This window comes from Vicugna pacos, chromosome 15 (assembly GCF_048564905.1).
Source record: "Vicugna pacos chromosome 15, VicPac4, whole genome shotgun sequence".
Lineage (NCBI taxonomy): Eukaryota > Metazoa > Chordata > Mammalia > Artiodactyla > Camelidae > Vicugna > Vicugna pacos.
In genome coordinates, this window is record NC_133001.1 from 38,685,441 (window position 1) to 38,703,017 (window position 17,577).

Genomic DNA, 17,577 nt, shown 5'->3' on the forward strand with positions numbered 1-17,577 from the left:
ATTAGGCCAGAAAACAATGAGGCATTAAGCTTCATCCTAATCAAAGATACAAGCCAAATTTTCAAACATCTATACTCAAGAACTTGGTTAAGATTGCTAATTGAAACATCTCTTTCAAATTAGGCACATTAAGCAGTTTCACAATAATTACTTAAGACAATAAAGTATCTTCTCAAATCATTCAGTATTTTTTAAAAATTATGATAACTATCCTTCCAGATATTAATAGAGTTTCACCTGAATAAGCACTATCAAGTAAGGGGGTAAAAAGAGAAGCTGGTTCCTAGGTACTGGGATCTACCATGTCTCTGACAGGCTCTATGTTAGGTACTTCATATACATTATAGTATTTAATTCTCTCCAAAAATATAATCTTTTGAAAGGCAGGTACTACTATCACCATTTAATAGTTTAAACAATTTGTTGAAGATCACAACAACCAGAAAGGATTAGAATCTGGCAAAAAGCAACTAGAATTATTCTTGAGGTAATTCCAGCTTTCAGATTTTTGGCCCCATGGGCTTAATACAATAAAATGATCTTTCATGCTTTTAATGTGATTTGTCAGGAGTCTCCTATCTGAAACCTAGTCTAATATCTGCTTCATTAGAAGCAAATCAACAGTTATAGCATCTTGGTTACCACAAAATGCAAAGCCTCATTGAAGATGAGGCACTCAGTGATCACCTTCGAGTGGTCAATCCTGTACCAGCAGCTGACATGTCATTCTTTCTACTTGGGAGAGTTTTTAAAAAGGAGGAATATATGATTTGTAGCTAGAAGCTCCATGAATTTGCCCTCTATCCCACCAAAAAGAATAACTGATTTATGTGACAGTTGAGAAGGAAGGAGATATTGGTACTTAAGTTTAATTCTGGTTTAAATTTGGATCCTTAAATGCACCCAACCTCAAACTTCATCATCACCTGGACTTAATACATGCCCCTTGCTTAACCAATTTCAAGAATGCTGTGTGATAGCATATAAAGACAGTAAGACACCTACAATATGCCAGCTTTCCTACTCTTACCTGGGCCATCAGCTTTTGATTATTAGGGTGGCAGGAAATGCACTGCAGAAAGAATGCAACAGTTGCATTCTCAATCGCTGTCCTCTGTTGAGTAGTCAATCCTGTCGTAGCAGCCGGGGAAAGAGAAGCTGACCTTGCGCTGGTCTGTTGTGCACCTAAATTATGTCCTCCAGAAGAGGACCCAGAGTGACACAATAAAAACAGTAGTGCTGTCCATAGTGGATTGACTTCAGACCCACCGAGCCAATCTTTCATAACATGGCTATTGCCAACTTCTGTCAAGAACCTAAGAACAGGAGCAACCAGGTCTGCTGTGATAGGCATTTTATTACATTGTTGTGGAATGTGATGACGCCTGAGTTTGTCCTGGGAATTATCTATTGACTGAGCAATGCTTTCTGAGTAAGAGATGTGGCTGAAACAGAAACTAGCCAGACTTCTCACAAGAAGAGAAGGCAAACCTGAGTCCAATAATTGTTTGATAGCTTCTGGAGATTGAGAAGAGGAAGCAAGAGTCGCCAAATGTGATTCAGTTAGTGCAAGAGGTGCTTGTGCATTTTTAGAGTCATCTGTTAAGGATGAAGTAAGATCTTGCTTTTTGCTATCATCTGTCATGGATAGTCTGTGGTGACACTGCACTGGAGGAGGGGTGATTCCCATCCAGCCCATGAGCAAAGAGAAATAACTTGGGTGTATGTGACACATCGAGCAAAGTAGACTGTCAACAGCTTTCTTCAAAACCATATTGCAGGGAAGAGACATGGACCAATTAAAAAGCAGCCTAGGGGAATAAAAGACATCATGTTAACAACATGTATTTACACGTTAACAATACATATTTTTAGAAAGACCTCACTATCAAATAATTCTACTAGAAATCACCCTGATGAAAGTTATACAGTTTAACATTAAATATTATGACATAGTATTTCAAGAAAATTGCTTGTGATATATACTTCGTTAAATAGATTGGAAGTTAGATTAGACTTGTAAAATTAATACAGAAAACCAAGAGATCTATATCAAAATGATTCTATCATTCTCTGTGTGATCTCAAAAAATGACATCAACAATGAAAAATTATATGAAAGAAATATTTAGACTGAATTTGACAAGATTGATGGCTTCAATTCATGTCTGCAAATTGAGAACTATTAGTGAGTTTCACTAGTAAGTAATCGGTTATGCCAACCAGTAGGACCAAATAATGAAAATGACAAAACGAGAGGCCAAAAGACCAACTTTTCATGAGTCATGGAACCTTTTAGAAATAAATATTATATTATATTTTGCTATAAATTTAGCAGTTATCAGGCAGTCAGCTCAGCAAAGCCTTAGCTGAGTATGGTGAAAAAATATGGCTTAAGTGGAAACTATTTACAAAAGAACAATCATAACGGCTATCTAGAAAGAGGTAAAAACCAATTATAAAAACTGTCTAAAGGAGTCTTTCAATTTCTTTAGCTAATACTTTTCCTCCAAAGATGCATATTAAAGACAAAGGAATCCAATGGGTAAATTTGCAGAAGAGAATAAACAGTACCAACTGCAGGAGCAGACATTAAACATTCCAATTTTAGGTGGGAAAAGCAGCAGTGACACTAATACAGCTTCTTAAAACACGAAGATAAATAAATCTGTGTAGCATCTCATTCCAAAATTTTACTGATTATATACTTAACTGCTACTTTCAAAGTACTGTTTTTATCCAAATAATTATGTAAAATGTGTTTTATCAAGTAAAAACCTAAAGTGATCTAGTACTGGGGGGAAAAAAGATTTCACAAACCATACTTACTCAAAGAGCTCTCGGTCTAGCAGAGCTGGTAAATCATACTCTACAAGCAGTTCATAACTGTGCCACAGAATCGCTGCTACACAGTGCAAATGAGAAGGAGATGGCATCAAAAGTCCATACTCTATTGTTGAAGAGTTAGGGCCCATGTAGCTCATCCTGCCACTTCTTTTCATAGCAGCCACTCTGGCAGAATCACTGACCCATTTTAACAAGGCCTGAATTCTTAAAAGAAGGAAATAAATTCAAATAATTAATTATACCACAGCTGATATTTAACATGGATAACTACCATTACTGCATGTAAGCAATGTATTTACGAGAATCATATCCAACTTGCTCTTGATAAAAAGGAAGGAAAAAGAATTATACAATCAGCAGATACAGTAAATCTACTTTTCCAATAAACTTAAAATCTTAAGAGATGAAAATGTTTGAGATAATACAACACTAATTCAGCAAACATTGTTTCATTATTTATGACACAATATATAAATGTCTAGAAATACAGGATACACAGCTTAACAAAATTACTCTCTCCTCTAAATTTTCTCTCATCTTCTAACAAATCCACAAAAGACAGAACAGTGCTCTGGGGCCAACTCTTCATTGTGCAGAAGCTCATGAATATGGCCCCCAACCATTAAATACTAGTAGCAGCCACCCACCCTCCTTCACTTTGACAACAGAATAGCCCTAACATATGTACTTTTCAAGGCCATCCTATTCTCTATCCCCTAGAGCTGGGGACCACTAAATGAGAGCCAAAGACTTTTTAAAGCAATAACGCTCGGAGTCTGTATTTTAAAAGAGTGTGGGGACTGAGATTTATTGTCAAGTTCTTAAAACACTGTATCTTTGTTTTGATTGCTTTGAAATGTTTCCTCTAGTTTAGAGCACAAGGTTCTTTGCTTGAGGGTAAAAGAAATGGGAGCCAGAAGATATATACTACTACTTAATCCCTCTCTCTACCCTCTCTCATTTATATTTTATACGACAAGAAATACTGACAAGTCATAGAAAGGGAAAAGGGTGAAACAATCAGGGAAAAGTAACATTTTCTACATAGCAACCAACAATCTTGTCATTAATGTCAGTTCTGAAGCATTGTGAAGTATTTACATTTGCATTATACAAAGAAAATAATTTTAAGTGCAATTTTCTTCTGATGATAAAAAATTAAAAATTAAATAATCATAAGGGATTTTAAGAAACCTATTCTAGAAAAATATTTAGCAAAACTTTAAGTATATTTTTAATCCTATTAACCATTATGATTCAAATTTGACACAAATTCCTATTTACTTTGTCAAAAAAATTCCAATCTATTTTTAAATACAACATAGTTACCATACATTTTTTATAAAGCAAAAAAGCTTAACGAAAACAAAGTTAGCCTTTTTAATATTTTGAAACTATCCTGCTGAAGCAAATTTCACTTTGTTAATTATGTCCTTAAATATTTTAACACAGAGAACCTGAATGCAGTGAGCCTAAAATAATTGAAAGCTATTACATTATCAGTGATTAAGTAACAATCTTCCCAGATGCCTTCACTGCCTGGTACTTTTAACTCATACCCTTATGTCTGTCCTACATAAATCTTCCCTGTGAGTGACACTGCCCTGTCTCCCCAATTCTGAGGGCACAAGTTGGACTTAATTAACTTGATCTCTCCAATATCTAGCACAATGCAAGGCATACAGCAGCTACTCAGTAAATAGATACAAAATGAGTAAGCACTCACCAAAAAATTAATAATCTATTAATAATTTACAAAGTAAGAAATTAAATAACATACCAAATGATTTCACTTTAAATATAAATTAATGAAAATATTAAAGGATATTAACTGGATATAAAATATTCAATATATTTAAAAGCATATTAACTCAGGAAATAATCTCTAACATAAAGATTATTTATATTATTTATAGAGTCACACCTCTAAATTTTTTTTGTGATATAGATGATATACATAAAACCAGAGAATGCCAAATTTATCAATAAAAACACACTTAAAAAAATACTTGGAGTCTTTATTAATTTGGAGGTAGAAGATACCAAGGAAGAACTACATTAGTAAAACTCATCTAAAATTACCTATACTGAAAGATCACTAAACATTTAGGTGAAACATTCAGACATTTACTTGGTATGATACTGTTTCACGTTGTGGTACGAAGCAGGAGAAAGAATACAGAGGCTAATGAAAAACAATCAATAAATAATGTAATTATTTTAAAAAATCAATAAAAACAAACATTATTATCAAAATAGTCCAAGTACCTAATATGGACACATTATTCCTATATTTCTATATGTATAGTAATACCTAAGAAAGGTAGTATCATTATGACCCAATCAACTTACAAAGATTTCATCACAACATAGCTGACATAAAAATATATTCAGTATTTTATCTCAATCCATTCCTCAAAAGCAATACTAAGTAAGGATCTATTTGAGTTCAAATTCGAATATGTCCAAATTTAAGAGAATTTGTGTTTTAACATTCATGAAAATCTCTAAAAGTTACATTATGTGAAGTATACAGTTAAATGTATGATATAATCAACAGTCTTAGCTTAACTTTTATGAAATGATCTAAAAAGAAAGCACCACAAACAACATTCACTACATGTGATTGTGTCTGTCCTTATAAGAAAAATGAGATCATCACATACCTGTCTTTTGTTCCAGGATCCTGAGTTGTTCCAAGCTGGTAAAGAATATCTATCGTGGAGTCAGAAGAGAGTCCATTCAGTCTTCCAAAAAGTAAAGGGCTATTCAAATCTTGTAATAAAGAATCAAAAGGAAAAGTTTGCTAAATAAGCAAATGGGATGAGAAGATATGCTCAATTTAATCTTAAATTATTCATTAATAAGAATTCTTCTGTAAATTTCAGCAACAGCAACAATAAAAAACAAACTCTAAAAATAATCAAGCCATAATGGAAGTTAATTTCAGAAATAGAATTAATCACAAATATCACATAGTTCAACTGTCCTTACTTTGCAGATATGTAAAAATTAAAATATCAAATTAATTGTCACCTGTGGGATCACTGCCTGATGCTGCACAATTTCTCAGAAGAATGTCTATAAGCTTCAAGCCAATTCTAGTGGACTGCAGTCCTATCTTTACAAGCACAACCTCAATATTAGGTGAATGCATTCCACAGTATGGAGACATCAATAAGGCAGCACAAGTCTGTAGCAGGTTGGCAGTGGGTGCAGCTGCACTTGCCATCATTCCTTCCAGATCACTTATGTGAGTAAGGCAATGATGTAATAACCGTAGCCATCCAATACTGAAATACACAACACAAAATGGCTTATATGGTAAATTTAAGTAGCTGAAATCACTTCAGGTTACAAAATTCTCATGTTTATTTCTTAAGTAGCACCAATTTACGTTAAAAAAAGTTTTTAAAATACTGTAACATCAGTAAAGAATTAAACACATAATAAGTTTCCCCTATAACACAGTAAATAAAAATACTTAAGTGTTAATATCATTTAGGAACTAAGAACTTGCTTTTCATTTAATCAGTCAGGAAATGTTTTTGTATATATGCATATTTATATGCATAAATACACACTGCACAAGCTCATAGACTTGCAAAACTATAAAGTCCTGGCAGCTTGAGAGTCAAAAGAAATCCTAAATTTGTTCCTCAGGTAAAACTTAAAATAAAATTAGTCTATAAAATTTTCAACCATCAACATTTACCAGAAGAATGTAAATTAAAGGATATATCCAGGTCCTTCTTTGGTCAGTTTGGTTCAACTCTAACCCTCTGTTGACTGGCACTTACGAATTACCCTATAAGAGTAGGTGCCTGTCTATATGATCAGTTTGTATGGTTCAGGTGTACTGCTGGGGATAGGCATTTGGAAATGCTTATACTGGACTACGATCCAAAGAACTGGAAGTTACATCCACATATATCATATTGTGAATCACCTCAATGATTAAACACACATAAATCTCAATTTTAACCAGCCTCAGGGTTCTGTTTCTATAGAACTACTCTTTGTTACACTTCAAACCACAATATTATATAGATGCCTCAGAAAAAAGAATTTACTAAACTCTAAAAAAGAAAGAAACCACAGAATAAATAATTTCACAAGAAAACACAAAAAGGTTTTTCTTAAGAATGAAAAATCACATACCTTGTTTTGGATACCTGATCTTCAGATGGAAGAAAGGGATTATTAACTGTTGCTGAAGAAGTGGTACCAAAAGCGGTGAGGCCCAGTAATTTAATTTGTGAAAGGCCTAAGGTGCTGGCATCACGTGGACGATGGAGTCGAAGGCAGACAGCAGAAGCTACTTCAGCTTTAACAAGCTGAATTTTTATGTAGGTGAGACCACTTGTGACAACAGGAGTGGATAATGGTAGCATATTTACCCCATCTGCACTTACTTCAACAGACACTGAGGATGGACAGGCTACAGGAGACAAATTCAACAATTACTAAAGAAAAAGTAACCAAGACTTTACATTTTAGAGGAAATCCCAGTAAAACAGTAGCTTTCAGTTATATTCTTTATGAACTCATAAAAGGAAATTTTTATACCAAATCATACTCTGTCACTGATTTTCACCATAATTGATTTTGAAGCTATTATATGAAATCCACAGTAAAATAAAAATTATATTTAAAAAATTCTAACATTCACCTAAAAAAGAGAGTAAATGAAGATACACAATTCACATGTACTTAATTCTCTCCAAGGGAAAAATAAAAAACAAATAGGCAAATTATCATTTCTACTTTACTTAGAATTATACCAATATAGGACATTTGACTATTATGGTTTACTGTTGTAAATAATATGCAAAGGATCTAACAAAAAAAGTATTTTTTATGAATATTATTTTACTATAACCATATTGCTACAATTTTAAATACAGCTGAGTTTAGAAATTGCTTTTGCCTCTGATCTTTTTTTTCTTTCAAAATTTTTATAAACATTCAAAAGATTTTTTTTAAATCATTTCCTGCTAAAATTTAAGGAGGCTCAATGAAGTACCAACTGGCAGCTACTATGGGAAAATTATTTCTTTATCACAAACATGGAAGCCCACATAATAAATATATCTATCAACTAAAACAACCTTTAAACTTTGATTTTAATTTTAACTATAAAATTAGGAAGTAACTTTTATTGTATGCCAACTACATACCTGGTTTGCATTGAGAACTAGACAAGTTACATCAATTTTTAAATTTAATCTTACCTTTTGGGGTATTATCCACATTATTTAATCTCTTTGACTGTCAATACAAACTGACACAGTTAAAGAGATTAAATAATCCAAACTCCCACATGACAAAGGGGACATTTTATATTTAAGCTCATGTTTGATTCTAAAGGCTATGTTATTTCCATTGGAACACACTCAGTTTCTGCTCTGATCCAATAATAAAAATCGAAATGTTTTATTAAGCATAATTATAATACAGAATACCTAAACTATTTATTTTTTATAATGTACAAAGTTCTCCTTTGTAACATTCTTCCTGTCTCAATTCCTATACGTAAATTCTAGGCACACTCCAAAGCCACTATTTACATGAACCACCTTCTCCTTCCAAATAAAAGCAGTTTCTTCTGCATCTTAGATTATCTCCTAAGTCTTATATACTGATTACATTTTTGCCATGTAATACAGTTATTTTTGACCTGCTAAAACACTGTAGGTTAGTCTATTTTCCTTCTGCCATTTTATTTATTATATCTATTTTAACTTAATACATGTGGATTCTACAATTATATTAGGGCATAATAATAATCTAATCTTGCAAATAAGTAGGAAAATTTATTCTTCCAAATACGCCAGGTCTACAAAATTTCCCATAGTTCTGCATTGAACTACTGTGTGACATATGACAGCAATCAGAATCAATCAATGAAGATAAACAAATGTGACAACTTCAACAATTCTGTACAAATTCTTACATTTACATTTATATTGAAAGAATTTGGTGACCAACATAAATGCAAAATAGTACTTCACATTCCTTTATGAATACTTGAAAGAGTTCCTGCTCCTCTTAATGTATAACTTGTTTTCTAAAAATTCTTTTGAATTATTTAACTTGCAAAGTTACAACAAAATGTATTCAATAGAAATTTATCAAGTGATGCTCAAAATGTTAAAAATTTAAAAATCACAAATATTAAAAATATTACTCAAAATATTGTAATAAACAATTCTTTTGAGATGTAATTATCTTACAGTTGGGAGGGGATCTATGCTAATTTCACATTACAGAGCTAGGACTGAGGACCAGGCTAGAAAAACAAAAGACTATTATCTATAGTTATGTAAACTAACTCATTTTGACATAATGTTATAGCTTAATAAATTTGGGGAAAGAGGAAAGGTAAAATAGTATTTAACTGGAATATATCTGTTTGAATTTCACCACACATTTCTATTTGTTTCAGAGGAATAGCCATGCTAATTCATTTCATGGGAAATGATTTGGTGGTAATGTTAAAAGTTATATTAAAAACTGTTCAATATTAACCAACCTGGAAATTGTATCTAAGTGTACCATTGTTTGCTAAATACTTTGCTCATTTTTAGATACTTCTATATTATAGTTTATTTTCATGATGGGTCTTAACAAAAAATATTACTCACTTGCAAGAGATGCAAGGTGAGGTTGGATATGTATCTCTTTAAGAAGCACTGCTGCAGGAAGGTGAATGGTAAGGTCACACCAAGCCTCCTCGGGCAGAAAGATGTAGGACCAAGCAGCAGAACGAGCTCTTCTGTGAGGTGGTGTGGCCTGCAAAAGCACCTCGGCCGGTTGGGCAGTAGGACTGCTAGATGTGATTGTACCTGCAAGAAGATATTTTAAATAAAATTAAAACTTGTAAAAGAAACACAATAAAGCACTCGGCCGGTTGGGCAGTAGGACTGCTAGATGTGATTGTACCTGCAAGAAGATACTTTAAATAAAATTAAAACTTGCAAAAGAAACAAAATAAAGCACCAAGAACTATTCAAATCATAAAATTACACTAGAAAAATTAGCTAAAAATATGAACATCTGATAGTCTGAGTGTACTCAGTACACTTTGCATAATTTGTCACAGTACTCACAAGACATTCGGACATCCACTCAGCTGGCAAGGTGGCATTCACTGTTAACCACTGCTTAATTTCTTTATATTCACATGTCATATGAAAACTAAACTACCAACAACAAATTCAGCACAATAATTCTCAAATGATATTAAGTAAAAAAAACAATGTCCAAGACAGCCTTCAACTTGAAAATAATCACTTTTATTTTAAATTGTCAATGTTCATCAGTTAGAAATATGAAAAGAAATATAATATAAAAAGAAACTAGGTAGCCTGGGAAAAACAGTATTTAAATCTGAAGCTTCTTAAAAAGGAAAATACCACTCAAAATAAGAAAGAACAAATTTCTCTAAACTGGTTAACATTTACAGTGAAAACTGACATAAGAATCTACTTTTTCATTTCATAAATTGTGCTTCTAAGTAAACTCAAAAATAAAAACAAATCTTATTACTAAAGAACTATTAAAAACTTCCTTCTAATCAGTAGAATGTTTGAAAAACTACTACCTTTAAAAATCAATGGTTTGTAATTAAAATGGTAATATTACAACACAATCAGCTTACTCTGACAACGATTTTCACTTCATACCAGCTAATGAACTACTATATAAATTCACACCAATAACATGTAATAACTCTTTTCTTACCCAGTGGTGCAAAGTTATGGATCCCTTCTGCATTGTCAGGCTCAGAAGCGAGTATTCTTGTTTTCAAAGTGCTGTCAACAGCTTTATTTGGACCAGAGTCAAGAAATTTCATAATAGTTGAAACCATACTTCTTGCAGTGTTTACAATAGCCCTTGTACTAGTAACCATATTGTTGCAAATGAGCTGAACACCACCTAAATTTACAAAGAATACTAAATGAAAATTATCTTTACATAGATAATTTAACACTGAGTCAACTTTCATAGAAAACTACAAAAATAAGAACATAATGTACTATCAAATGATTACACTTAAATGACAGTTTTGGAAATTTCATCTTACCCATATCATGGAACGCTTTCAAGGCATCACTAGTATCCAGCACTCTCAAAATGAACCACAAAAGTGGTTCAGATAACTGGCAAGTAGCAAGAGAACCCTAAAACACAAACAAAAAACCCCACACATGTATACTGTGATTTTTAAAAGGTGATTATTAATTACATGTGAATTAGGACAATTAAATTTCTTATAGAACGTAATATTCTTTTACAGTTAATTTTCATAAAACGGCAACCTTAATCTAAATCACTAAATACAAGTGTCTGCCAAAATACCTAAGAAATCTTACCCAAATCAAACAGGACATAAACAGTATCTTCTCTGAACACAGCATATTTTAAGCATCTGTCTCTATGTACTGTTATCATTTTCCACCTTAATGTGCATTAATTTTGCTTTCCACTAGACAGTACCTTCATTTAATCACATATTTACATGCAATATAATATATATGCATAGTCAAACTGTAATAATTCTATCTAATAGAACTGAAAAAAGAAAACAAACCTATCCTTCTCAAGTATCTTTGTATATTCCAATGGAGAAATATATACATATATGTCATATACTATGAAAACTGTAATTACACACTGACTCATTTTCTAAAAAGGAAACTTAAGAAGTAGTAATATTCAAATCTATTTTTCTTTTAAAATTATCCTAACCCCTTTTAACTGAAAGTAAGCTAAATACGAAGCTTAAGCTTTGGGGAAAAAAACCTCATTAAATTTTCATGTGTAACGTCTATGAAGAACATTTTGTTACTCAATTATGTCATTTTTGGAGAAAAAAAAGAACTACTTCTTAAGACAATGGAAAGAAATCCTAAAATTTTAAAATATGTTAAATATTTTATTTTTACATCACTGTAGTCATCTTTAACAGAATCACTTCAAGGAACCTTTACTCTTCAACTTCTATTACTAATCTATAGTTCTGACCCGATGATTCTGTTCATTTTCTAATATATAATATGAGTACTCTGCCTTACAAACAATTCCCTGCAACCATTGCTAGAAACTACTTAAGTTACTGCGAATGTTGCTAGGCTGAACTCACCTGTCTGCCCATATATCCACAGGCCATGTAGGTTAAAATTGGCTGCAGCATCATATGAACTGTAGAAGCTTTTTTACTAAGGGTTGTTAATATTGTAAATAATCCATCCCCGACCGATATTGCATCTAAACCACCATGAAAGTTTTCGTGTTTGGTGAGATGTAATCCACTTGCTCCTAGTTTAAATAAAAAGATTACACATTTTTTTAAAAGCATATTCTTAAATACCAGTAATAATTAAAATAGAGAGGCTTAAAAGCCGTTTTTTCCCCAAAACCACTGAAAGATGAGTACATAATAGCTGTGTGTGTGTCTGTGTATACATATACATGTATCTAGAAATTAAAATATCTCTAACATGCAGTAGAACACATTTTTGTTATTTTTTATATGAGACACCTCTATTGTTGGTAACAACAAAAAGTTGCTCTATTATATGCTAAGGAACATCATTATACATATCAAGAAGAAAAGGAGAGAAAAATAAGGGATACTGTTACATAATTACACTTCAAAACTTTTAATCAAAAAGAAGATATGGCTGCTTCCCTTACACGAAGGAAGAAATAACAATAAGCAAAAATATATCAATAATGGGTTTTATCACAATTCACAGAAATTCAATTAGTTTAAAAAACTAACACATTAGCTTTCAAATAGGTAGAAAAGTAAAGCAACAATATATAAATTTTACATTGATATATGTCATAGAAACTGTTACATTGTGAACAAAATTTTATACTTCACTTTTTAAGAAACTGAATAAATAAATCTTACTGGTTGCCTAATACAAAATTTGATGTGAAATTCTTCATCTTGAAAATGTTAGATACAAGGTTACAAATTATGTTACCTAATTACAAGACTGATTTTCCCCCTTAATTTACCTCAATACAAGTTATTTTGTTAGTATTTTCCAATTTTCAAAAAATTCACACTTAAATATTTTCAATATTTCAATTTACTGATTGAAGCCACTCTACAGAAGTTTTCACTAAGAAAAATCAGTCACGTTAAGTTTACAATAAAGTATTGTGCACTATAAAGCAAAAAGAAAATTAATTTATACATTGCTAAAGAAAAAAGATACAGTACCAGAAACAAGTATAAGATTAATATTTTCAATACGTACCAATTATCATCGCCATGGCACTGCTATTACACAGGCCCAGAGCAGACAAAATCTGGCTCATTATCTGTTGGTTGGCTAACACTAAGTCAGCAACATATGCAGGTGATCCTTGAATACTACTACTGCTTCCATTACCATCTTTTCCTCCTGAAACTTTTTCTTCATCTGAAACACTGTCTGTCGTATTGGTGGTCACAGACACTCTTGCACTGTATTCCCTATTGCCCGAAAGAGGCAGCTGTACTAAAATGTTAACCAGTTTTAACAAATCAAACATGAGTTGATCTCTTGTCATTTCACCACAAACTGCTTTTGCATCACCTGGACGAATGAGGTTGGCAAAGAGTCCCCCAAAGCATGCTCGAGCACCCACTGAGCTATCTGATCCACTTCGAGACATTACTTTGTCTGAGCAAGTGATATAGTGGTGCACTAAAAAGGTGACAGATTCTATCACAGCAGAAATAGTACTAACTGAAACGACTTCAAAATTCTGCTCCAGAGTGAATTCTAAGAGCTTTACTTGGGCATCAAGAGGTCCTTGGCCTGTCTGGAAGGCACCCCTGGAGAAAAAAGGAGACAATTAAAAATTAGTCCATTTTGAGTTGTTTTGAAAGAAGTAACTGCCACAACACAAGGAAGCTAAACAATAATTAAACTCTTGGTATTTACTATTTCATTTTGTAGCAGTTTCTACCTCTTCCTGAGTCCTTCTTGTTCCTGCCTCCACTTACACAAAGTCAAAAATAACTTCCTTTCCAAATAGAAAACTAAAGGATAAGTAAATCAAAGAGGTGATTTCTAAACTAGAGACTAGTCCTCATAATGAAAGAGCCCTGGTTTGTTAAAACCTCAAATGCTGTTAGTTTAAACATTTCCTACTGATTTCGATTTTTTAAAGTGAAGATTCAATCAGATAATTCTTATGCATCAAAACTGAATGCTCTCAAGTTCTGTTTATGCCTAAGATACAGAAAGTTGCAAAGATCAATCCCAACTTAACAATTTAAAAAAAGCCAAATTAACTATAAAGTCATAACTTTTCTTGAATCCATCAGAGAGCTGAGGTCACAGAGTTCCAAAAAAGCCTTAAATCCATAAAAAGATAGGCACCTCCAAGGAGACAGAATACGAGCATTAGCTATCCTGTGGCAGAATTTGGGAAGACAAGATGTTGGCAATATCCAAATGGGTAAGAGGAATTCAGCTAAAACATTTAACAAACTGTTAAGAGGGTAATAACACTGAACCCTTGAAGTTCACACAGACACCGTCCCTCATCATCCCCCACACACATCTTGCCCTTTGCATCTATTCGATTTGGCTGTTCCGGAGCTTTATACTTTATAATAAACTGGTAAATGTAAGTAACGCAATTTTCCTGAGTTCTATGAGTCGTTCAAGAAAATTACTGAATCTGAAGAGGGGATTGTGAGAACATGTGAATTTGTAGTCAAATCATACAGAAGTGTGGGTAACCTGGGGACCTTGGAGTTGCAAGTGCCCTCTAAGGTAAAGACAATCTTGAGGGACTGAGCAGTTAAAACTATAAATGTGAAGCTAACTTTGGATAGTGGTGGAATAGGGCTGAATTGTTACACAGGGTTGATGTCAGAAAATCAGAGAAATGGTGTTAAAAAAGACACCAGGTATTTGGTGTTAGTGAAAAAAAATCTCAAATAGCAATAGTATATATATATATATATATATATATAAAATAGTATCTCTCTCCCACTGGAGAGAAGGAAACACTCTCTTGCTGAGAAATGACCAAAGACACAAGCCAGAGTCTGGCTGACAAAAGGAATGAGAAAAATTATTGAGAAAGCTCCTCCCATAAGGACCAGTCACAGAGGGCCTGCCCAAGACTGAGCCAGGACCAGAATATCAGAGAACATCTGCCATCACTAGGAGTCTATGGGACATTAAGAAACAAGCAAAAGCAACTGACTGCTAGAGATGGAGCCATGGAGAGAAAGTCTCGCTGTGGTACAAACGTATAAGGAAGAACAAAAGCTAAGAATGTTGCAAGGACACTGGGAACAATCCCATGTACCCCAACTCACACTGAAGGAGAAGTTAACTAGATCATTTTGAAGCTGATGTAACACTAAAGGTAACCATAGCAACAAAAAAACCAAACCAAGGTCAAATCCTGAAAAGAGTGACTCAAATCCTCACGCTAATAATCCATTACAAGAGGCTTGTCCACTTCCAGGCCTAAATACTACTTACTTCAGTGTCAAAAAGATATGTGGTTATCTAAAGAAAAAACTGTAGGAATGTATTAGTTTACAGCATATGTAAAAGTAAACTAGATAATTAAATCACAAAGATGGGAGAAACAAACTGTAAACATACTGTTGTAAACTTCTGACATATGTGATTTAAGGTATAAAAATATTTGAAGGCAGAATGTTATGAAATAAAGATGTGTACTGCAAAGCTAATTCAAATTTTTTTTGTTATAGATAATAAGACAACACTAGAAACAAAATGAAATCACAATAGCATAGGGAGCTATATTCAATAACTTGAAATAGCCTATAATAAAAAAGAATATGAAAAGGAATATGTATGTATATATATAAAACTGAATTACTACAACGTACGCCAGAAATTAACACAAAATTGTAAACCAACTATATTTCAATAAAAAAAATTATAAAAAATTACTTAATCCAAAAGTAGGCAAGAAAAAAATTTTTTTGAAGGGAAGAACAGATTAAATAAACAGAAAACTGGCAAACTGATAATTTTAGTCTACTATATCAATAATTACAATTAAATGTAAAATAGTCTAAATAGATTAGTTAAGAGAAAGATATCGTCAAATACTTATATAAGAAAAGCTGAGAGGTCTCAAATCAATCTAAACTAGAAAAGAGCAAATAAAACTCAAAAAAACTGGAAAGGAGGAAGTAATAATTATTAGAGAAAAAAATCAATGAAACTAGAAATGAAAAAATAGAGAATATCAACAAAACTTTAAATTGGTTCTTTTAAAATATCAATAATATTATAAACTTCCAGCAAGATGAACAAAAATAAAGATTAAAATTACCAATATCAAAAATGATAGAATGAATGAACTGCATCCTATAAAAATTAAAAGGAAAATAATACAAATAAATTCAACAATGTAGATGAAATGAATAAATTCCTTCAAGACACAAAACGCCAAAGCTCACGCAAGAAGAAAGAAAATCTTAATAATCCTTTACCTATAAAATAAATAGAAAAAATTTTAAAACTCCAGACACAGGATGCCTCAATGGCAATTACTATCGAATATTTAAGTAAGAAATAACCCAGTTTTACACATCCTCTTCCAAACGGAACACTCATTTTAGGAGTCCTGTATTACCTTGACACAAAAACCAAAGACATTATTTTTAAAGATGCAAATATTTCTATTTAACATAGATTCAAAAATGTTCAACAAAATATTAATTAATTAAATCCAGCAAGATATAAATAGGATCATACCATGAACAGGTGAACATACCCTGGGAACACAAAATGATCAACACTTTTTTTTTCTAAATCAATGTAATTTATCATATCTGTAGACACATGATCATTTCAACAGGTTCAGAAAAAGCAAAAAAGATGTACACATTATTCAATGACCACATGACTGTGTACAAAGAAAAGTCACATATATATATATCACTCTATATAACTATTTTTATGTCTCCATGTATAACTATATCTATAAATACATTTATGACTCTTCTCCAATTCATCTACATATTGACACATATTCAATTAAAATCCAACGAAATTGTTTTTTTGTTTTGTTTTGTTTTTGTAAGGGTGGAGGTGGGGGTATCAATAACCTGATCCTAAAACTTACACAGAAAAGCAAAGAAAGTAGAATAGCCAAAACAATTCTGAAAAAAGAACAAAGATGGAAAATCTATACTATCAGACTTCAAGAAACAATAAAAAATACCAAAGCAGTGTAATATTGGTAAAGAACAGACAAAAAAATCAATTCTATAGAGTTCAGAAATCAAGCAAAATAAATAAGGTCAACTGATTTTTGAAAGAGGCACAAAGAGAATTCAATTTAAAAAGGATGTTTTTTCAACAAACAGTACAGGAACAATTGAACATCATCCATAAGCCAAGAAAAAAAAAGAACTCTGACACAAATGCAAACTTTAACTTAACATAAAGTTAAACGTAAAATCTGAAACTATAAAATTTATAAGAAAACATAGGAGATCATCTCTAAGACCTGGGTTAAGCAACGCTATTTTTACGATACAAAAATAATAATAATATAAAGCTGACAATATTTCTTCAAAATTAAAAGCTGCTTTTTGAAAGATATTGTTAAGAAAATGAAAATATAATCTACAGGCAAAGAGAAACTATCTACTAAACACTTATCTGATAAAAATCAGTGCCCTCTTCATATGAAGAATGGGTATTTTCTTTTC

At 32.2% G+C, this 17,577-nt stretch overlaps 1 protein-coding gene across 4 annotated transcripts in view; it reads right to left on the minus strand.

Moving 5' to 3' along the window:
* BIRC6 (baculoviral IAP repeat containing 6) overlaps positions 1–17,577 on the minus strand; it is a 193,619-nt gene that overhangs the window by 73,425 nt on the left and 102,617 nt on the right. For all 4 annotated transcript variants that reach the window (XM_015242776.3, XM_031684939.2, XM_031684936.2 and 1 more), the window contains exons 46-55: positions 13,127–13,689; positions 11,995–12,170; positions 10,936–11,032; positions 10,593–10,787; positions 9,494–9,694; positions 7,008–7,287; positions 5,883–6,139; positions 5,513–5,621; positions 2,829–3,050; positions 1,031–1,811 (exon numbers count right to left, since the gene is read on the minus strand). In XM_015242776.3, coding sequence (XP_015098262.2) covers positions 1,031–1,811; positions 2,829–3,050; positions 5,513–5,621; positions 5,883–6,139; positions 7,008–7,287; positions 9,494–9,694; positions 10,593–10,787; positions 10,936–11,032; positions 11,995–12,170; positions 13,127–13,689 — 2,881 coding nt within the window. The remainder of the gene's footprint in view (positions 1–1,030; positions 1,812–2,828; positions 3,051–5,512; positions 5,622–5,882; positions 6,140–7,007; positions 7,288–9,493; positions 9,695–10,592; positions 10,788–10,935; positions 11,033–11,994; positions 12,171–13,126; positions 13,690–17,577) is intronic.